A 23,060-nucleotide genomic window follows, 5' to 3' on the forward strand; every position below is an offset into this window, starting at 1 on the left:
GACATGAAATCATGATCCTTTAAGTATACAGAAAGACATCTCTTACAGTGATTTGTTACATCAAGGGATTATAGGAACGTTAATAGGGACTTCTAAGATAGTTTATAATTATAAAACGGGGAATTAGATAAAAATGGCAAAAATTAAAAATATTTTCTGTTTATTGAATAAAGCATGGCATATTGTTGTTGCTGATGAAACTATCAATACTCAGTAATAAAGTGCTATTATCGCCTACAGTTCTACTTAAGTCCTGTATGAGTTTAAAAAGAATGATCTAGCTTTTTCTAAGACCCACACATTGCTATATGAACTAACCATTCAAGTTTTAGTCTCACAGAACTGAGAGATCAAATGCTGGGCAGTAGTAGTAATGGTAGTAGTAGGAGGAGGAGCAGGAGGAGAAGAGTACTATTTCTATGACTGACCACAACCACTAATGTTCCTACACCCTACATCACAATCACTAATGCTCCTACACCCTACATCATCATTACACTTCCTCTCTCCCAATCTCCCATTCTACTACTAACACCACTTGTTTTTGCTAATCAAGGTGATAATCTCCAGGTCATTACTATCTAGTGAACTGTGGTTTAATGTACTTGTTACTATAAAGAAAAACAGTTTAGATCTATTCTAGGGAAAGAAAATTTTATTTTGTGTTCTAAAAGTTGACCTGCTAAATTAATCTTATTTAACTGTTGGATACAGGTACTTTAGACATCACTACTAATGTATCAGCAATTGTCCCCCCTTTTCAGGAACTCTTTTCATGCCTGAGAAACTATTGTCAGGAAGAGAAAGGACAATGAGTCTAGATTTACAACACTTAGACTGGACTCTAGTCTGCCACTGAGCATGCCTCCTCAGTAATAATACTTGAACTTGGAACTACTACTATGAGATTGTTATGAGGGGCAATGTAAACTGCAAAAATACCATGAGGTGTTTTCATTTGGTAGCCATTATTATATCTAAACTTCAAAACTTGATACTGAAATTATATGCTCCAGCTCTAGGTTGGAGGGACAAGAATACAGTACACTGGTAAGGAAAATCAAGGCCTGCAGGATGGGAAAACAACGATGGATGTAATAGTTTGTGGAGTACTGAACCCCCATAAGGAATGCCCAGTCTACATAACTACAAATGTAATGCTGGTAGAAATAATTCAAAGTAGACTCCCCACCCACCATAAAAATAACAAAGGGTTTATTATTTCACTCACACAAAGGAAACATCTAGTAGCTCTGAGTCAAAAAAAAATCCCACAAGTATTATTGTCTTTTTTTAAAAATAAGAAAAGAAAAACATCTCAAAGGTGGTCAGTGAATTGCCCCATGATTCTGTAAGCCACTTAAGTGTCAGAAGGGCACTCTAACCCAGATCTTAAAATAACTAACAATGTAAATGGAGAAAAGCACCACAAAACAAAAGTGAAAATTGTTAAATTACCAAGAATAAGCATAGCCATGAAGAGATATGAAAAGATATTCCCACCAAATCCTTTCCATAGTGATGAAACATTGCACATATTTTGAGTTCTTTTTCTGTATTTATCAGTTTTCTTTCTTTGTTTTTTATTTGAAAACAACAGATTTGTTTTAGGATTGTTTTTGGAAGAGGGAGATAGATAATGGAAAAAGTTTTAGTAATGTAAAAACAAAAGGCATCAGGGCATCAGTACAATCTATTTAAAAAAAACCCCAACAAGGTTGTCTTAAGACCTTAAAATCTAGGATACTGATTCAAATATATCAGATCTCAAACCAGATCCTATAAGGGAGAGCATTGTTGAAATATAAAGTTATAATTTGGACTAGTTTATATTTAAATTTTCTTATATAACTAAAACCAATGTATTCAAAAAATAAAGGGAAAGCAGAAAATTAAGAGAAAATTTTCATATGCAATCTCTCAGAAAGGATATGGCTATGATAAAAGAAATGAGCTAGTTGTTTTAGAAAAACAAGAAAAGACTTGGCTCTATAAAGAAAGATATTATTCCACCTCCAAAGAAACAACAAATAGAAATTTGCATATATGTGTAGGTATGTATATGTGTGTATGTATGTATACATATATATCCCCAAATTTAAGAAACCTTTCTCTGTGGGGAGGAGGGGAAGATAGGAATGCACAGGGAGAAAAAAAAATTAAGTAAAAAGTGCACAGCAGAGAATAAAAGAAAACCTAAAAGGAAGCAAAGAATAGTTAGGTACTTTGAAAACAATGGGTAGGTTTTTACATAGGTTTTCTTAAAATAAAAATTTATTATATCCTCTCATGTTTTTTCTTGTTTTGAATTTAAATTTAAAATGAATAATAATTTACACATACACATAAAATAAAAATAAAATACTGTCTATTTCCGATTATGCTGTGTTGTATTTCAAGAATTACTGGATGAACCTTCATCTAAATAATCTAACTGCTCTGGTCCAGGCCATTATATAGTACCTCTGCTTCTTCTATTTTTTTTTATTTAAAGCAATGGGATAAAGTGACTTGCCTAAGGTCACACAGCTAGGTAATTATTAAATATCTGAGGCCACAGCTGAACTCAGGTCTTCCTGACTCCAGGGCTGGTACTCTATCCACGGTGCCACCTAGCTGCCACCATCTCTGTTTCTTGAAACAAGATTTAAGACTCTTTTTTTCTTCTTGGATCTTCACATTCTTTTAGTTCCAGATTTTAATTCCTGATTATATTTCACAGATTTTTTTTAAAAAAGTTACTGAATGAAATTTAAATGTGATAACCTTCTTTCCCCTTTTCCTTCACACGTGTGGCACACATAAGTACTTTTTAAATTACTCTTATTTTCTCAGTTTTTTATCTCTGTTCTTCTATTATATTTTTTTAAAAATAAGATTCTATTCCTCACTGCCCAACCCCCTTCATTTTTGGTTCTTTCACTGATTTCTATCTGGCTATAAAAGCATTTGCATTGCACTGAATTGTATTCCTAGCAGAACAGGCAACAAAGTTAAAATTAACATCCTCAAAAACTATGAGATCAAAGGTACCTTAGGTTCGGACTATTAGTTAAGAAAAACACTTTTGCGGAATCAAAGGTATGAGTAGGAAGTTGTTAAAAGCAATATTACTATTACTGTTAACCTGTTTGAGAAAGTACCACCACTAATAAGTAAAAGATGTTTACATTTCAGGGCAGAAACATCTAGTTTCCAGGTTAAGGCTGTAGACATGAGCCTTTGGTGGGTGGGGGTGTGGGGTGAGAAACAAGATTTCCTACTCTTCTTAGGTGACTTTTTTTTTACAACTTTTTTTTTTTAGGTTTTTGCAAGGCAAATGGGGTTAAGTGGCTTGCCCAAGATCACACAGCTAGGTAATTATTAAGTGTCTGAGACCAGATTTGAACCCAGGTACTCCTGACTCCAAGGCCGGTGCTCTATCCACTGTGCCACCTAGCCGCCCCTTTAGGTGACTTCTTTTGGAGAGAGGGAGCCTTGTTCTGGGTGAGGTCTTTTGTTAGAAAAAAGATAAATCTTATGAAGAACCTGGTATAATATCAGACTATTCAGCTTCAGGAAATGGGAAGGCTTCAAAGAGGTGAAAGAAAAGCAAATGAGTGATGAAACAGGAAGCCCCAAACAGGAGATGCAAAGATGTAAAGAAACATATAAGCACTATTACAGACAATTATTTAAGTCTTCTTTCAATGAGGTTATAGAGTCTAGATTAAGGAATTAGAGTATCATAGGATTCAATATTTATGCAATAGTGAGATGGACATGATTGGAAATAAAGAGATGTGAGTAAAGGCAATGAGGATTTTTGACACCCAAAATAAGGTTTATTTTGTGGCAAAATCATTCCAGTGGATGTGAGGCCTAAGAGAAAAAAGTCACTTTAAGGGGAGCTTTTTCATTATTGTCTCATTTTTATTCAAATAACATTTAATTACAATATCAAGGGCTAGCATTCTCTGATCAGTGGAACCTGTACAACAGATGATGACAAAAAGTCAGTAAGCAGTAGAGTGTTGTCACAAAAAGGCAATAATCAGCTTAAGAAAATTAAGAGGTAACTTAAACTGCACTTAATACACTACACGTGTCAGCTACTCCCTCCTTATCCCAAAGCTGCCATGGAGAGCCCACAAAGAACAGTGCAGATGAAGCACTATTTGTAGTCAAAAAAGCTACTTACTACCTATATGAACTTCAAGAAGGCACTTAGACTCATCTGTAATATGAGGAAGTGAAATCTGATTATTTCTAAAATTCCTTTTGTTTTAAATCCTATAACGCCAAGACAGTGATTATAGCCCCTTGTCCTATTTGCAGGCTGCTTCTTTCCCAATCCATTTTATGTTTAAGAAAGCTAGAAATTACTAGGAGAGCCTGCCTTTTGCTCTTCCCAATATTTCTCTGCTCTTCAATAAACAGAAATAAAATGAAGAGATATTAAAAGAATTATTTATATGGCCTAAGAAAATAGCAAATAAAGAATATAAGGGCGGCTAGGTGGCACAGTGGATAGAGCACTGGCCCTGGAGTCAGAAGTAACTGAGTTCAAATCCGGCCTCAGACACTTAATAACTACCTTGCTGTGTGGCCTTGGGCAAGCCACTTAACCCCATTTGTGTTAACATTTCTAAAGCATATAAACATTGTGCTAGATACTATAAATGTTTATTCCCTTCCCCATTCGAGAAATTTAACAAAGTCCTAAAAAGAAAAGAAAATGGACTGATTTTTAAAGCACAAAAACTTACTGAATTACAACTACAAAAGAACCTAGAGATATGCTTAGGTCTGTGGCCCTAATGTTGTGACAACTCTCTGTTTATATGTGTGTGTGTGTGTATAAAAATAAAAGATAGATGAAAAGAAGAATTTAGATTATGTGTTCTGTTGTTACACATACTCCCTCCAACAGTACAAATTGAATCTCATCATATACTAGGGATAGCCCTCCAAGTTGTTAAAAACCTTTTCTAATTGCTTAAATTCTGCAGGTATCAATGGATTACAGGGGTTGTTTAGTACAGAAATGTCAAACACAAAGCCTTCAGATTACAACACTCTTGAGCAAAACAAAAAATGTAACTGGTTATTGTTTAATAAAATATATAAAAATATGATATAACATAATGTCATCTGTGCACCAGAGGAATTCTTATGGATAGTAGTGGCTATACACAAGACAGGCTCAGAACTGTGATTTTCCTGTCCCTCAACATTGAATCTTGTGAATCATGTTTTGTTGGGGATGTGCTAAAGACATCATGAATTTCTTTACTGTCCTTTGGATTACCTGATGACCATATGGCATCACTGGAAAGAATTGGTATTAGAAAGCTAGGCCGTTATTTCTAGGAAAACATCAGGTTCATTAAAAGTATTGTGTAATTTTCTAAATGCAATCCTGACCACCTTGCTCTTCTTGTTCAATCCCAATCATTACTCACCTACACGATATATGTAACATATATTTATTGCTCTGTAGGATACCTATTCAGCTATGTATGTGAATTGTACAATAAACATTTTTTATCCACTTGGTTTTCCAGTGAAGTTTGTACAGCTGAATTCCTTATAATATTATCGACTTCACTGAAGGAACTGAAATATTGCATCAAGCTCCAAAACAGTACCTGGCCACCTACAAGCAGGAGAATCTGAAAGACCTCTTCTTTCTTCTGGATGTTATGATGGACAAGTCCATGTTGTAGTATAGCTAGGTGAGGGCAGCTAGATGTAAAAGTAGGTAGAGTGTCAACTCTAAAGTTAAGAGGACCCAAGTTCTACTCTGGCCTCAGGCACTTACTTATCTGTGTGATCTTCACAAGTCACTTAGCTCTGATTTCCTCACATCCAGGGCCATCTCCAGTCATCCTGATTCCTATCTAGTCACTGGAACCAGATGGCTCTGGAGGAGAAATTGAGATTGATGACTTGGCTTAACACCCCCCCCCCCCCAATCCAATTTATGTTCTTGTCATGACATCATCTCCTTGATGCCATGGTCTTCCTCAAAAATTAAGGATAATTATCATTATCATCACCATTATTATCATCATCATCATCATCATCATCATCATCATCATCATCATCATCATCATCATCATCATTATAGCTAGGTGGCAAAGTGGAGTGCCCAACCTGGAATCATCATGACCTGAGTTTAAATTCAGCTTCTACTGTGTGGCACTGGGGATGGCAATTATCCTCAGTTTCCTCATATGTAGAATGGAAATAATGCTAGCACCAATATCCCAAGATTGTTAGGATCAAATGAAATATGCATAAAGTGTTTCACATAGCTCTTGACACACAAGTAGGTTGCATATAAATGATAGCTATTAAACTGCGGTATATGTATGTCATGGAACACTACTGTTCTATTAGAAACCAGGAGGGACAGGATTTCAGGGAAGCCTGGAGGTATTTGCATGAACTGATGCTGAGTGAGATGAGCAGAACCAGAAAAACACTGTATACCCTAACAGAAACATGGGAGTGTTGATCAACCTTGAAGGACTCACTCATTCCAATCAGTGCAACAAGTGGGAACAATTTTGGGCTGTCTGCAAAGGAGAGTGCCATCTGTATCCAGATAAGGAGATGTGGAGTATGAATAAAGTTCAAGGACTATTCCCTTTAATTTAGGAAAAAAACAGATATCTTATTGTCTGATCTTGTTACCTCTTAGACTTCTTGTTTCTTCTCTAAGGATATGATTTCTCTCATCACACACAATTTGGATCAAGGTACAACATGGAAACAAAGTAAAGACTGACAGATTGCTTTCCATGGGGGGGGGGGGAGTAAGATGGGGGAAAATTGTAAAACTAAAAATATCTTTAATAAAAATTAATTAAAAAATAAATGATAGCTATCATCATCATCATCATTATTATTATATGACAGTGGCAAACATCTTTTTTAAATGCATCTCTCTCTCCCTGTCTAATGGCTTGCTTGAAGCTTGTTATAGGTGGGCAGCTAAGTGGCTCAGTGGATAAAGCACCGGCCCTGGAGTCAGGAGTACCTGGGTTCAAATCCGGTCTCAGACACTTAATAATTACCTAGCTGTGTGGCCTTGGCCAAGCCACTTAACCCCATTGCCTAGCAAAAACTAAAAAAACAACAACAACAACAAAAAACAACAACAACAACAACAAAACCCCCAGAAACTTATTATAGGTTGAAAAAATTTTCTATTTTTTAACATTTCCATGGGAGATACTTTGTTGGAGTAAAACTTCTAAAGCTATGTTTTGCTTTATAGAATCAAATGATTTAATAGATAACAAATAATCAGTGATGGGATCTCATATTCCCTGTAACTTTTAGTCAATTGTATGTAGTCTGTGGAGCCAGAAAAGGGCCACTCTTTTCTGATACTTTCATCAATGATATTCTCAATGTAGATTATTCTCAAAGATTTTTTTAAAATATGGGAAAGAAGGAATTAGCAGTTACTGGTATTTTTTGATCTTTCTTCTTCTTTTGTATTGAGATATCTTGAGAATCAATGCCTTGATGCCATCAAAATAGTGTCTCTTCCACTAAAGTTCTTCTCCAAATGTACTTTGTCTGACCAAACTTACCATTGGCATAATTCCATTAGTATAATTTCTTCTTGCTCACATAACTCATAGGAGATTGAGATGTTCAGAATGTGAGTGTAGTAGCTCTAAATGTTATGGAGAGGATAACAAAGTTTGTTTTTAATAAATCCTGAGATATCCCCCCCACTGTTTTTTTTGGAGGGGGGTGGTCATGTATTATCTTCTACTTTCATCTTAAAATGTTCTTGGGGGAGCAGCTAGGTGGCGCAGTGGATAGAGCACCAGCCCCAGAATTAGGAGGAACAAACTTCAAATCCAGCCTCAGACATTTAATAATTGCCTAGCTGTGTGACCTTGGGCAAGTTACTTAACCCCATTGCCTTAAAATAAAAAGAAAAAAAAGAAAAAATGTTCTTGGAATGATGTAGATTAAGTGGAGCTTTGGCCTAACTTCCTCCAAATTTCGCTGTAAGATCTGGTGAATTAATTTATGATATAAATTGGTCCTGCTATCATATGTAGGTTTGTGTAGCATTGCAAATATTTACTGGATAAGGTGGCTTTCAGCCTATTTTGGTCTCATAATAGCTATGATTTCTATCAGTTAAACAGTTTTAGGAAATGGTGATAGTCTGTGTTGATGTTTATTCCTTTATCCATGTCCTTTTTTTTAATGTTCAATAGCTTGCATAATAAAGTAAGGTTCTTGTTTAGTTGTTTTTCCATCATGTCAGGCTCTTTGTGACTCCTTTTTGGAGACTTTTTTTTTTTTTTTTTTTTGCAAAGCAAATGAGGTTAAGTGGCTTGTCCAAGACCACACAGCTAGGTAATTATTAAGTGTCTGAGGCTGGATTTGAACTCAGGTACTCCTGACTCCAGGGCTGGTGCTCTATCCACTGCACCACCTAGCCACCCTGGAGATGTTTTAAATATATGCCATATTTTCTCATTTTAACTCTTGTTGGAAGTCTGGTCAATTTGGGAATTTGTTCTGCTGGACTATGTTTTTGTCAGTGCTTTTATGTTTTTATGGAAGGGCAGTGAGAGAAAATGATAATTATAAAAAATAAATTTTTAGGAAGATGAGTGTTCTCACTATACACAGGAAACTGATTCAAAAAAATGAATTCAAGATACAGCTTCATTGTAATGGTATCATTCAACTGTAAAGCATCAATCATTTTTTTTTATAGAGACAAACTCTTAAAGCCCCACATTACATCTGGAAAAAAAAATTTGGCTCTACAGATCTTTGTCAACAAGATGTCTTTGTTTTTTAGTATGCTATTCAGATTTGCTACAGCTTTCCAAACAAGGAACAATCACCTTTTAATTTCATGACAGCAGCACTGCTGTCTGTAGTAAGTAGTCTTTGTGCCCAAAAATATAAATTCTGACACTGCTTCATTTCTACTCCCCTCTATTTACCAGAAAGTAATGGAACAAAATACCATGATCTTAGTTTTTTTTTTAACGTTAAGCTTCAAGTCAACTTTTACACTCTCTTCAATTATCCTCATGATGAGGTGTCTTCTTTTATCATGTTAGTACAACTCAATTCACTGAAGAAAGTATTCATGATACATAGGCCTAAGAGAGCTGTGTATTCTATAATGGCTTCTCTAGTTTCTTAAGTTCAAACAACATTTTCCAACATATATTTGGATCATTTTCTTTTTTGACTGATATTATAGTACTAAAAGTATATGCAATTTAGTTCTTTCTCATTCTTTGAAAGAAATGATGTCAAAAATTCAGTAGGTCAAATCCAAGGGCAGCAACTCATCAATTCATCCCTTTTCCTCTGTGTATTTCTTTTGTGCTGGGGAATACTTCCAACTCCAATGACAGATTTTAATATAATCATTTCCTTGAATCCTTCTTTCCTTGCCCATGGTTCTTCTCAGCCCTACCCCCACACCTTAGGATGACTCATTTTAGACCGTGGACCTTAACCCATAAAGAATTATAATATGGATTAATATGGGATTACTGTGTTAAGGATTACTGACCTGCCTCTGTTAGGAAAACATTATTTAAGTCTCCAAATCACTGAAACAGCCTGGGATATATTCCTTTCATATAGCTGAAACCTACTTTTAATTTTTTTCTTCTTGCTTTCATGTTATGAAAATTAAAAAAAAACAATTCTCAAATCTTATCAAATTGGCTAATATGCCAGAAAAAGAAAATGACAAATGTTGGAAAGGATGTGGAAAAATTGGGCCACTAATACACTGTTAGTAAAGTTGTGAACTGATAATAACCATTCTAGAAAACAATCTGAAACAATGCCCAAAGGGCTTTATAAAACTGTGCATTTCCTTTAACTTAGAAAATACTACACTACTTTTGCCTACTCTGATTTGCAAACAACTCCCACCCCCCCACAAGCATGTTCAATAAAAATAAGAATGGCACCATGTGTGATCAAACAATGAGAGCTGATATAATTACTTGTAAACATGAAAAAAAAATATTATATTGTAAACCTCATTCCCATTAGAGATCAGCCCAAGCCACACTTTGAAAACCACAGCTCTGGATTGATAAATGCTAACAATATGTACTTTTCCATCATTACCTGTGGCGTGATCTGTTGTTGCATGCCTGACCTCATATTAATGCCAACGGGGGCAGATGCTGCAAACTGGTTTAAGATAGCCTGCCGATTTTGGTGTATCAACTGGAGAAAGACAGGGAGAAAATGAAATAACTAGACTGCCACAAGCAAACATTATGTAGCTTAGCCCAACAGTTAGAAGGGATATTTAAAGATTGTTTTTGCCAAACTCATTTGCCAAAAATGACTAAATATTCAACACTTACAAAAAACCCAGTGAATCAAGATAAGTAAGTAGTTATAGTAGGATATTAAAAAGTATATCATGGCTTTAAAAGGGTAAAATTGAGAAAATCGGAGAGCAGGGTATGGAAAGTATTGTAAAGGCTATCTCTACAGTCCAACTTCCTCTTTTTACAAATGATGAAAAACTATCACCCAAGATCATAGAGCTAGTAAGTAGAAGATATGAAACTCAAACACAGTGCCTCCAAGTTTCCTCCCAAAAGCTTATAATCTAGAAACACTCTGCCCACACAATATTTGTATTGCTAATGTGTCTCCAATCTCTCCTCTTACTTTTTTCAAAATTGTAATAAGGTTTTCAACCTCACTATTCAGCTGAACTGTTCTAAAAATTACCAATGATCCTTTGACAAAACTAATGGCCTTTTCTCATTCCTTATCCTATTCAATCTGACACTGCTGGTTATCTTTTCTCTCCTTTTAAGAATTTTGTGACATTGCTCCTCTCCTGGTTCTTCTTTTCTTGGATCCTGGTTATACCCATTAACTATGGTTATCTTCCAAGGGGCTATCCTGGCTGTCTCTGAGCCATCTTGCTTACTGAGTTCACTGGCTCCCATGGGTTCAATTGTAATCTCCATACAATGACTACATATTTGTAATACTTATCAGAGATCAATAAATATTCTGGCCCTAGTCTCATGAGCTACTATCTTACATCTACTATCTTACATCTACTACATCATCATCATCATCATCATCATCATCAATCTATCATCTATCATCATAAAGAATGGATGTCCAATAGTTATTTTAAACATCCAAAACTGACTTAATTATCTATCCTCCTGATCACTCCTTCCAGTTTAAAACTTCCCTATTACTACTGTAGGCACAGTAACCCAGGTCAATAACCATGATGTCATCCTTATCTCTCATTCATATTTCCAATTTGGTCTGGTTTTCTACCTTCACACCATTTCTCATTTACCTTATCTCCACTCACACAAATACATGCTGTTACAGGCCCAAATCACATCATGCCTAAATGAATTGTGTTAGGTCTCTTTGACCCAAGTCTCTCCTGATTCCAATTTATCCTACACTCAGGTGAAAAAGTGACCTTCCTATAGCATAAATCTGATTATTTCACCTTATTATTCAATTATCTCCAATGATTCATGATTACCTCTAGAATCAAATATAAAATTCAATGGCTTTTAAAGCCCTTTACAACCTGACCCCTTCCTACCTTTCCAGTCACATTAAAATTTACTCTTTCCTACTCTATTTTCACTGGTTGTCTCCTTGGCAACCCTGGTTTTTCTCAAGAGTTAACTAAAATGAAATGTCAACATGTCTATATCTAGCACTTAGCACAGTGCCTGAACATTGTAAGCACTTAATGTATGATTGATAAATGACTTCAGTTCCTATCTCCATCCCATAATTTTACTTTGTGGATCATAATACGGTTAGATTGAATGGAATTAGTGAAGATAGGGAAAAAACTTCAGTTTTAAGTTTTATAAAATTCTAAGAAACTTCCAGAATGTTAATTCCCTTCTTTTTTAGCTATATCAAGAAAAAAAAATCTAAAATTAAATGGAGTAAGTTGGTATTATCATCAAGTAGTTATTCCTTTAGACCTCAATCTCCCCATTTCTAAAATGATGGCATAGAACTACATGTTCTTCTGGGTCTCTTTTACTTTCAAAACCTATGAGGCAGTTCACTTTGGTACTTGTGAAAGGGCTGAAAAGGTTTTCTTAATATTAGAGAAGCAAGAAAAGAGCAAAGTACCAGAGAGAAAATACCACGAAGACTCTCTAAGTCATGAGATGAGTATCAGATGTGGGCAGACTTTCATCCTGTCAGAAACAAGTAAGCTTGAAGGTTATATGGGTACTTATAACTCCAAAATGGTTTGTCCCCCTAGTGGACCCTGTAAATATCTCTGTTCAAAGAGGCGTCTATGAAGATATGAGTAGAATGGAAGCTGCACATAATCACTAACTCAGTTTAAAAGGAATTATTTTGATTGATAGGGGGAGCATATTTCTAGTTAGAACCTAAGTTGATAAATTGGATCTGAATTGGGGGGAAAAAAGGCAGAACAATAGATAAATGGAACTTTCTGTCAATGTGGAATGGGGCAAAATTAATACTGCAGGAAACAATAGGATCTCATACTCAAACTTTCAAGTAGTAGTGGACATTTCTGAGATTCCATAAGGTAAAACCAAAATCAATACTTTATTGTTCAATGGTAAAATAAGCCTTTATTAAAAAACTGAACAGGGGCAGGTAGGTGGTGCAGTGGATAGAGCACCAGCCCTGGAGTCAGGAAGACCTGAGTTCAAATTCAACCTCAGACACTTAATAATTGCCTAGCTGTGGGGCGGCTAGGTGGCGCAGTGAAAAAAGCACTGGCCCTTGAGTCAAGAGTACCTGGGTTCAAATCCGGTCTCAGACACTTAATAATTACCTAGCTGTGTGGCATTGGGCAAGCCACTTAACCCCATTTGCCTTGCAAAAACCTAAAAAAAAAAATAATTGCCTAGCTGTGTGACCTTGGGCAAGTCACTTAACCCCATTGTCTTAAAAAAAACTAAACAAAAACATCTTTGACATTTGAACATAGGGGCAGATTAGTGGCACAGTGCATAGAACAGCAGACCTGGAGTCAGGACCTTAGTTCAAATCCAGCCTCAAACACTTTATATTTAGTAGCTGTGTGATCCTAGGCAAGCCACTTTACCCCAGTTGCCTTCCAAAAGCAAATTTTTTAAAGTAAAAATGATAATGTTTATAGTATACACATATGTGTAAGATGCAATCTCTAACACAAGGACTTTCTTCCAGGTAAAATGGTTTAGTAATTATCTTCCAAAATATACCCTGCTCATTCTTGCCTCTAGCATTCGTTGTCTGTTATCTGAAAAATTTCCATTCTACTGTGCCTATTCAAATACTATTCTTGTTTCACTACTAGTTCAAAACCTACTTCTCACATAAAACTATTCCAAAATATAGCAATCTTTAATGAATTCTTTTGAATACAAAAGCATTTGCCCATCATTGTTTGATACCATCTAGCTTACCCCTTGATATCCACGCAACATGTAAGGCAGAAAAAAAAAATTCTACCCCAGTATTAATCAGAAAGTTTTTATTAAGTGCTTATTGTGTGAAAAGCACTATACAGTGGCTGGGGATAGAAAGCAACAACAAAAACCATGTGCACCCTCAAGAAGCTTATATTCCAAAAGAGATGACCACAAATATTTTAAAAGGTATATACAAAACACATATAAAATAGGTGAGAAAAAGGTAACCAAAGCTAGGGGGAATAAGAAGAGACTTCCTAAAGAGAGTGGAAATTCTGATGATTGTTAAAGGAAAATAGGGATTTTAAAAGGCAGGGGTGAGGAAAGATAATATTCTAGATATAGGGACCAACAAGTACAAAAGATTATGAGAAGATGTACCATAATATACAAGCAACAGCAACTAAATCAATGATGGTTAGTCCATAATATATGTGGAAAGGAAGGATGGGTCAGATTGTGAAGAGCTTTAAATGCCAACTAAAGGAGTCTATATTTGATTACAGAGTAATATGGAGTCAATAAAGCTTGAATAGGGAAATAATACGGTCATTTTATTCTCTAAGAAAATAGCTTTGGCAGAATGGAGTGGAGCTCAATTAAAAGACTTTTGAAACAAGAAAGATGAAAAGATATGACAGTCTGAACTAAGAATGTAGTTGTGTAAGTCAAGATAGGGGATACATAAAAGAGGTTATATAAGTTTTTGTGCCAGTAATAACGAGTTCATTGTTTCATAAGGCAGGAATTTTACTGTTGAAAATGTCTAATTCTTTTTTCTTAGTTATGTGAAATCAAATCTAGCTCCCCATAACTTTCAACTTCCAATAACTTCCAAGTCTTTGTTTTGCCTTCTGAAGCAAAAAGAAAAGTGAACTTCTCATGATAGCTGTCATCTGTAAGTTTTCTTTTCTTCTAAGCTGAACAAATCTCATATTTTGCACATTTCTAATGCATATAATTCTTCCTTCCTCTTTTACCCATCCACCCATCCACCCACTGGCCCACCCTTCTTCCCCCTCCCTGCTTCTTCTTATCTCACTGAGGTGGGAAGTACAATAACTACTTATGAACTGAATTTCATCACTGATTGGGACAGAAGGTTTGACCAGTTCTCCTATTTCCCAACATGGGCTGGTTAACAAATCTTTCCACCATCCTGGCAGCCCTTATCTCCCAGGGGTTACTTAACTCTTGCTGAACATAAAGGTGAACACCTGATGGATTCTAGCCCTATGCAGGCCAGATCTCAAATTCAAGTGAGCCATGATCTCAGCCTCCCCAGGACCAGAAGTACAGTGCACATCCAGCCAAAGCTTGTTTTTCAGATTCCCTCCTCACTCTAGCTGACAGTCTCTATACCTTCTAGTTTGCCAATTCCCTCTTAAAATATGATGCTTAGAATGAATAATCAGTCTATAGAGTCTGATTATATAGTCTAACTTACAGCTTGGAGATCAAATCCGGCCTCAGACACCTATTAGTTGTATAACCCTGGGCAAGGTACTTAACCTCTGTTTGCCTCAGATTCTTCATCTGCAAAACAGAAATAACAGCACCTACTTCCCAGCGTTGTGTGGATCAAATGAAATAATACTCATAAACCACTTAGCATAGATCCTTTTATACTGTCACAAAAATATAAATGCTTAGCTATAGTTATTAATTATACGAAATACAAGATTATTTTTTTAACAATATGAATGATATATACTAAAAATGTACTCTAAGACTGTATTAGCTTTTATTGATGCATATTAAAATCTATAAGTTAGATTGTCAAATATTTATATGGGGAAAAATTTTGACAATCTAAGTTACCTAACAGATAATAGCATAATCCTGAACTTGTATTTTTGAGAACATAACTATATATAAATATATTTGTAATCTTGAGCATCTAAATGGACAAAATACTGAATGCCAAAGGATTTTCATCCCTTTGCCACCAAATATCCATGATAACTATGAAACCACGTTTACTTGGAGTAAGTATATTATTTTTATTCTGCATTTCCACAGATAGAAGAAGCTATAAATATTATTCTAAACCAAGCTCTTTGTTTGGAATGTTTGGGTTCAGCTACTTGTTTTCATGGCCTATGTTGTCTTTCATATTATTAATGTGTTGTTGTTTTTTTTTGGGGGGGGGGATTTGGTTTTCTCCCTTTCCCTCAAAATTGATACTGACAATCTACTTCACAGGGGAGTTGTAGTTGAGTGCTTTGAACACCCTAAAATATAGACAATATCCATGAGGACTAGTAGAATCACAGATGGAGAGGTGAACATGACTTTAGAGGCCTTCTAGTCTAATCCCATTATTTTAACAGACAAAGAAACTAAAGTCCAAGAAGATTAAGGGACATAACCAACATCACATTCTTTATATTTATTAATGAGTTTAAAGTCTTTTATCCAAAATTGCTTTTCTTAACCCAGTCTTCATGAATATACTTTTTAACTCTAGGACAAAGTCAATTTTCTAGTATCATAAACTATGGACTAGTTCTTTCAGGGGGACACATTGTTAATTTCCATATTCTTTTTTCTCTTCAATTCTTATAACCATTAACTGGGAAGAAGAAAGAAATGTAATTATACTCTCAAACCTTCAAGTTTGTATCTCCTACAAAAAGATCACGAGAAGTTAGGGTGCAGTCAGGAGGACCTGAGTTCAGATCTGGATTTAGACACTTAATAATCATCTAGTTGTGTGACCCTGGGCTAGTCACTTAACCCCATTGCCTTAAATAAAATTAAAAAAAAAAAGATGAGAAGTCCAAAGTCCTTGTGTCATTCATAGACCTCCTTATGCAGAATTGGAAGAAAAATCAAATGTCATGTAAACCAACCCCATTTAAAAGAATCAAAACTGATTATAAACTTCTTGAAGTAATACATTTGTATAACTATCATAATATTCTTGGTCCCTAGCACATACTAAGAGATTGATGCACTCAGTTAAATCCAAAAGCTCATCTAACCTCTGCTTGAAGACTTTCAGCTGAAGAGGAACTCATTTCTCTTCTGACATTTTATTTTTGAATTGCTCTGACTATAAGGAAATTTTTATTTATATTGAGTTGAAATCTACCTCCTTATAATTATCACCCATGAGTCTTACTTTTGCTTTCTGGGATCAAGCCGAAGATCTTTCCCATAAATCAACTTTTTTTTGTTTTTTGCAGGGCAGTGGGATTAAGTGACCTGCCCAAGTTCATACAGCTAGGTAATTATTAAGTGTCTGAGGCCAGATTTGAACTCAGGTCCTCCTGATTCTATGTTCAGTGCTCTCTCTATCCAATGTGACACCTAACTGCCCCTCCCATAAATAAACTATTAAAAAAATTTTAAGTTTCCACAATATTCCCTTTACAGTCATATGGACATGTCCCACTTATCAAAGAACATTCTAATATTAAGAAAATATTCTAGATGGGGTATGACTTGGAAGAAGTATATCAAAGGTATCAGCTCTTGAGTAACTGTGTTGAGAACTTGTTAGATAAATATATCAATGCAAAACTCAGGTTTTTCCCATTTTTTAAACTAAATTTCAAGGGCTTTTTGTGCATCCATTCATTTATAAGAATCAGCAAAAGGGATAATTAAGAGATGGATTTTATTAGTCTTGACAGATAGTCTATCACAGAAAAGAACCTTAGTCCAGAAAAACCGAAGGCCTTCCCATTTATATCAGGCCTATATGCAGTACTCAACTTTTCCTTTTTTTCTTTTCCTTTTTTTTTTTAAAAAAAGGCAATGGGGTTAAGCGATTTGCCCAAGGTCACACAGCTAAGTAATTAACTGTCTAAGGCTGCATTTGAACTCAGGTCATCTAGATTCCAGGGTCAGTGCTCTATCCACTGGGCCACCTAGTTGCAGTTACTTAACTTTTCAGGGGTGTTTTTCTTATTTCCTCAACTAAACTCTTAAATTTTAAGAGTAGAGGCTATGTTCCTCTTTGACTACCTAAATAAAGAACAGTTCTTTAATCAATGGAATAAAACTGAGTAAACACATTAAAGTCCAGTGACCACCCAGATGAATAAAGGATTAGAGCAGAATAGTTTGTCTTTGATCCACAGACATCTTGCATTGTTTGCTTGTCTTTTCCTTTCTTTCCCCTTAACTCTCACTTCCACACATTTATTCCTATTCACCTCTTTTCATTGCCATTTCTCCTTTTCTTTTGCTCACTTCCCCTTCTATTTTATTATTTTCACCACATTATAAATACACAGTGCCTCATTTACTGAATATTTCGGCACCTCTTAATTTAAAAATAGAGGGGAGTGTAGATTATATTTTTTCTAGAAACAATACCAACAAAACTTGAAGAAACAAAATAAAATTACCATTTTGAGGTGGAATGTTTAATTATTCCTTCCCCCTTTTCCCCCTCCTAAGTTAGTGATTTAGGGGCTGGGGGGAAAGGGGGAGGGGGAGGGAGAGGAAAGGTGGACTGCCTCAGTTCTAGTTTGGGCTGAGATAAAGATAATAGTATCCTTCTTTGATTCAAGTAGCTGTTTTTGTATCACAGAACTCTGGAGCTTTTTCACATTTTGAGCACAGTACTTACCTGCTGTTGTCCCTGCAACCTTTGTTGCAGTTGAAGTCTAAGTTGGTTGGGAGCAGCTGGAGGCCTGTTCAGAGTCTGGCGGGGTTGCATGCCCATGTTAGTTGGAAAAGCTCCCCGAGGAGGTGGTACTTGAACTGGCATAGTTCCCATGGCAGGCTTTTGCCTAACCATACCTTGGAAAGGATTTGGGAGATTGGTAGTAGGTGAAGCTGAAGAATAAGGCTGAGAATACAGGTTCGACCTTTCCTCCATCATTAAAGGTGGTGTTGATTGTTGTGGTTGAAATCTCTCTGTTAATACTTCCAATCCACCTCCCTGTTACAAAGAGAACCAGAACAATTTTAAAGTGAATTTCTAAAAACTTGTGATATTTGTTAACATTATAATCTTTAATCTGAGTATAGAATATATTCCAGAAAATGTTACTTTGAATTCTCTGAATTTAACTTATAGTCAAAATAGAGTTTAGTTACCTGCCACCTAAATCTATAAAGAAAGTTGCTCTTAAGTGGAATAACAGAATGAAAATACAAATAAAACAAACATTTAAATCAATGAAAGATCAGTAAAATTTTACATTGTCTTCTGAACAGGTCTAAGAATGAATCAAATACCATGAGAAAAATTCTAACCTGAACTTCTGCTCTATATATTTTTTCAACTTAAAAATTCCTGATAGTGACCCTTTATTGAGAAAAAACAAGCGTTACATAAAACAGACTAAAGATAATTAACAGTAACAATTAAAGACAAATTGTCTCAATGTTTAGGAGCTAATTTTATTAGTGTGTATACTCTTCACTAATGCCAACTAAAACCCCTCCATGTCTTAAAAGATAAATTAATGAGTTGCTGTGTTTAAAAATTGATCAAGTGGGAGGCGGAGCCAAGATGGTGACATGAAGGGATCCAGTCTTAGGAGCTCTCTGATAAAAACTCATAAGCTAAGGACTCTTAACTAAACTTTCGAGAAACAGAACCCACAAAGGGACCCAGTGAGGCAGTTCTTCTACTCAAGGTAACCTGGACAAGAGCAGAAAGGCTCTGCTCCCCGGGGTCAGAGGGGTGGCCCAAGCAAAAGAACTTCAGCCTCCCAGAGGCAGCCCCAGGGAGCTGGGAGCCACAGCTCACAGCAGTGGGGGAGTCTCCTGAGCTGCACCCCAGGGAGCACCAGGCACAAAGTAGGGGAACAGCGGGGGACCTCTGCCAGAGCGAGCACATGGAGCCCAGCCCTCAGGGCACACAGCAAGCAGCTTGGTGTTTCAGCAGCCCAGACCAGGAAACAGAAGTAGGCAGAGCCCATAAGCAGGAGCCCCCAGGGCATGAGCCCATTGAGCAGAGGGAGGGGAGTGAAGAGAGAGAGAGAGAGAGACTGCCAAGATCTGCCCCTGGAACAGGACTCTGGGGCTCTGACCACATTCAGATCCTGATCCCAGTCTAGGCCCCCCCCAATAGAACAACAGGGCCCCCCTACCTCGGCCTTGTGGCAGAGGGGGGTGCTTATGGTCATTCACAGATCAGGAGGGAGGACAGAGCCTCACACACTGAGACCCTTGTGGGAATGTCCCAAAAGATCAGGAAGCACCCCAAAAAACAGGCTTAGGCTGGGAAAATGAGCAAGCAAAGAAACAAGAAGAAGACCACTGAGAAATATTTTGCAAATAAGCCCAAGAAGGATCAAAATACTCAGTCTGAAGATGAGGAAGCACAAGCTCCTGCATCTAAAGACTCCAAGAAAAACAGAAATTGGGCTCAGGCTATGACAGAGCTCAAAAAAGACTTTGAAAATCAAATGAGGGAGTTGGAAGGAAAACTGGGAAAAGAAAGGAGAGAGATGCAGGAAAAACATGAAAATGAAGTCAGCAGCTTAGTCAAGGAAATCCAAAAAAATGCTGAAGAAAATAGCATGCTAAAAACTAGCTTAGGTCAAATGGATAAAACAGTTCAAAAAGTTAGTGAGGAGAAGAATGCTTTAAAAAGCAAAATTGGCCAGATGGAAAAAGAGATAAGAAAACTCTCTGAGGAGAACAAATCCTTCAGACAAAGAATAGAATTCAGGGAGATTGATGAATTTACCAGAAATCAGGAATCAATACTTCAAAACCAAAAAAAAATGAAAAATTAGAAGAAGTGAAATATCTCATTGAAGAAACAACTGATATGGAAAATAGACTTAGGAAAGATAATTTAAAAATTATTGGAATACCTGAAAGTCATGATCAGGAAAAGAGCCTTGACATCATTTTCAAAGAATTACTATAGGAAAATTGCCCTGATATTCTAGAAGCAGAGGGCAAAATAGAAATGGAGAGAATCCACTGATCCCCCAAAGAAAGAGATCCCAAAAAACCAACCCCCAGGAATATTATAGCCAAGTTCCAGAACTCCCAAGTCAAAGAGAAAATATTACAAGCAGCCAGAAGGACACAGTTCAAATATCGTAGAGCTGCAGTCAGGATCACACAGGACTTAGCAGCAGCTACATTGGAAGCTTGTAGGGCTTGGAATACAATATACTGGAAGGCAAAAAGAGCTTAGAATGCAGCCAAGAATCAACTACCCAGCAAGGCTGAATGTCCTCTTCCAGGGAAAAAGATGGACTTTCAATGAACCAGGGGAATTTCAAATGTTCCTTTTGGAATGGCCAGAGCTGAACAGAAGGTTTGATCTTCAGATACAGGACTCAGGTGAAGCATGGAGATTGGAGGAGGGGGGGAAATATGAGAGACTTAATGATGATGAACTGCATGTATTCTTGCATAGAAAAATGACACTGATAATAGTCATATGAACCTTCTCAGTTAATAGAGCAGGTAGAGGGAGCTTTTATAGTTGAAGCACAGGAGAAAGCTGAATTCAAAGATAAAATATGGTGTAAAAATGGAGTCAATAGGAAAAAAAGGGAAATAGAATGGGAGAAAGAAAATAGTCCAAGATATTTCACATAATAAGATTTTTTTTTTTTTATTACAATGAGCTATTGCAATGAAATGGAAGGGGGAGGCTAGGGGGAATGAGGGAATCTTTGCTCTCATCAGAGATGGCTAGGAGAGGAAACAGCAAATACACTCAATGGGGTATAGACAACTGGAGTAAGAAGGAGGGGGGAGCAGGGGGAAGGGGTGGGGATGTGAATAAAGGAGGAGAGGATGGACCATGGGGGGACAGTGGTCAGATATAACACATTTTCTTTTTTTACTTCTTGCAAGGGGCTGGGATTGGATGGCCTGCCCAGGACCATAGGGCCAGGTGGATTCTGGGCCTAAGGGGTGGTATGGGGGCTCAGGGCTTCTTGGCCCCAGGACCAGGGATCTGTCTGCTGCGCCACTCAGCGACCCTACAGCAGAGTCAGAGTGAAAGGAGAGAGAAAATATAGTACATGGTAGTGGAAAAATAAGAAAGGAGGGAGTTTCGATCAGCAATGGCAACATTGGAAAAATATGGAAGTAACTTTTGTGATGGACTTATCATAAAGAATGTGATCCACCCATGACAGAGTTGTTGGTGTTGGAACAAAGACTGAAACACATTTTTTGTTATTATTATTTGGGGGAGGGTGCAGGGCAAGTGGGGTTGGGTGGCCTGCCTGGGGCCACATAACAGGATGATCTTTGGGTGTCTGGGGCCGGATTCAGACTCAGGTGCTCCTGGCTCAAGGGCCAATGCTCTGTCTGCCACCCAGCCACCCCTACTATTATTACTATTTTATTTTGTTTTGGGTCTTTTTTTTCCTTTTTTTTTGGTTTTTGCAGGGCAGTGGGGATCGGGTGGCTTTGCATGTCACATGGCTGGGTGATTATTGGGTTTATGAGGCTGGATATGGACTCGGGTGCTCGTGGCTCCAGGGCTGGTGCTTTGTCCATTGTGCCACCTGGTCATACCTACAATTATTACTATTATTTTTTTTTTGTTTTAATTTTTTTTCTCTCCCCTTTACTTTTCTCGCCCAAGCAAGTCTATCTATATTCATGGGGGGAGGGGTATTTTATTTACTTGTAAACAAGAATATTTTATTAATGTAAAAAAAATTGTACAAAATGTGAATAAAAAATCAATTAAAAAAATTGATCAAGTGCTAACCAACTAACTTTCTGGCTACAAGTCTACAAACTCAGATCCATACACATTAATTCTCTGCAGGTTGGTAAATGCAATCAGGGCATGTTCTCTGTTGGCCTATCATTAAAAATTTTTGGATTAACTCCAAGTAACAATGAGTTATTAGAGTTATTTGTAATTCATAATATGGTTTAAACTGATAACAATCAAAAGAATAATTAAAACTATAAAATTAGTTAGATTAAAAAATGACATGAAACCAATGTTTTAATAATGTTGGTGACGTATCTTCTTTTTTTATCCATATACTAGTCCAAACATTAAGGAATACCTTGGGGGTGGCTAGGTGGCGCAGTGGGGGGTGGCTAGGTGGTGCAGTGGATAAAGCACTGGCCCTGGAGTCAGGAGTACCTGGGTTCAAATCCTGTCTCAGACACTTAATAATTACCTAGCTGTGTGGCCTTGGGCAAGCCACTTAACCACATTTGCCTTGCCAAAATCTTAAAAAAAAAAAGAAAGAAAGAAAGAAAGAAAGAAAGAAAGAAAGAAAGAAAGAAAGAAAGAAAGAAAGAAAAAGGAATACCTGGACAAGTTTATCAATTCCAAGGGCTCGATCTATCTCAGCAAGTTCAGTTTCATCCTTGCCACTGAGAAAGGATACCAGTTGATCAAGAAGAGCCTTCTCATCATTTCTTCCCTCTATTGTTGTTGGTGGGCACAGGAGCTCATCTAGCTGGGAGGTAATACACTGACTGTAGAAATAAGAAAATCAGGTTGAATAATTATGATGTCAAAAGTAAAGAAATTTTCAATTTTGGTGGGGTTAAAAAATGATTATAAAAAATTTCTGTGAAATTCTCTATATAAGATTGTTATATTGTGAACTAAAGATTGAATTGTAATGTATTGATATTTATATAGTATAAAATATGTTAATATAAAAATAA

The 23,060-nt window shown here is 36.6% G+C and overlaps 1 protein-coding gene across 10 annotated transcripts in view; it reads right to left on the bottom strand.

Annotated features, from left to right (window-relative positions):
• The window catches only part of NCOA1 (nuclear receptor coactivator 1), a 216,921-nt gene that overhangs the window by 22,704 nt on the left and 171,157 nt on the right, over positions 1–23,060 (bottom strand). For 9 of the 10 annotated variants that reach the window (XM_074209970.1, XM_074209969.1, XM_074209972.1 and 6 more), the window contains 3 exons: positions 22,697–22,865; positions 18,055–18,369; positions 10,135–10,236 (listed from right to left, as the gene is read on the bottom strand). In XM_074209970.1, coding sequence (XP_074066071.1) covers positions 10,135–10,236; positions 18,055–18,369; positions 22,697–22,865 — 586 coding nt within the window. The remainder of the gene's footprint in view (positions 1–10,134; positions 10,237–18,054; positions 18,370–22,696; positions 22,866–23,060) is intronic. The other variant, XM_074209974.1, reaches the window with a different exon arrangement.

Source organism: Macrotis lagotis, chromosome 1 (assembly GCF_037893015.1).
Source record: "Macrotis lagotis isolate mMagLag1 chromosome 1, bilby.v1.9.chrom.fasta, whole genome shotgun sequence".
NCBI classification, from domain to species: Eukaryota; Metazoa; Chordata; class Mammalia; order Peramelemorphia; family Peramelidae; genus Macrotis; species Macrotis lagotis.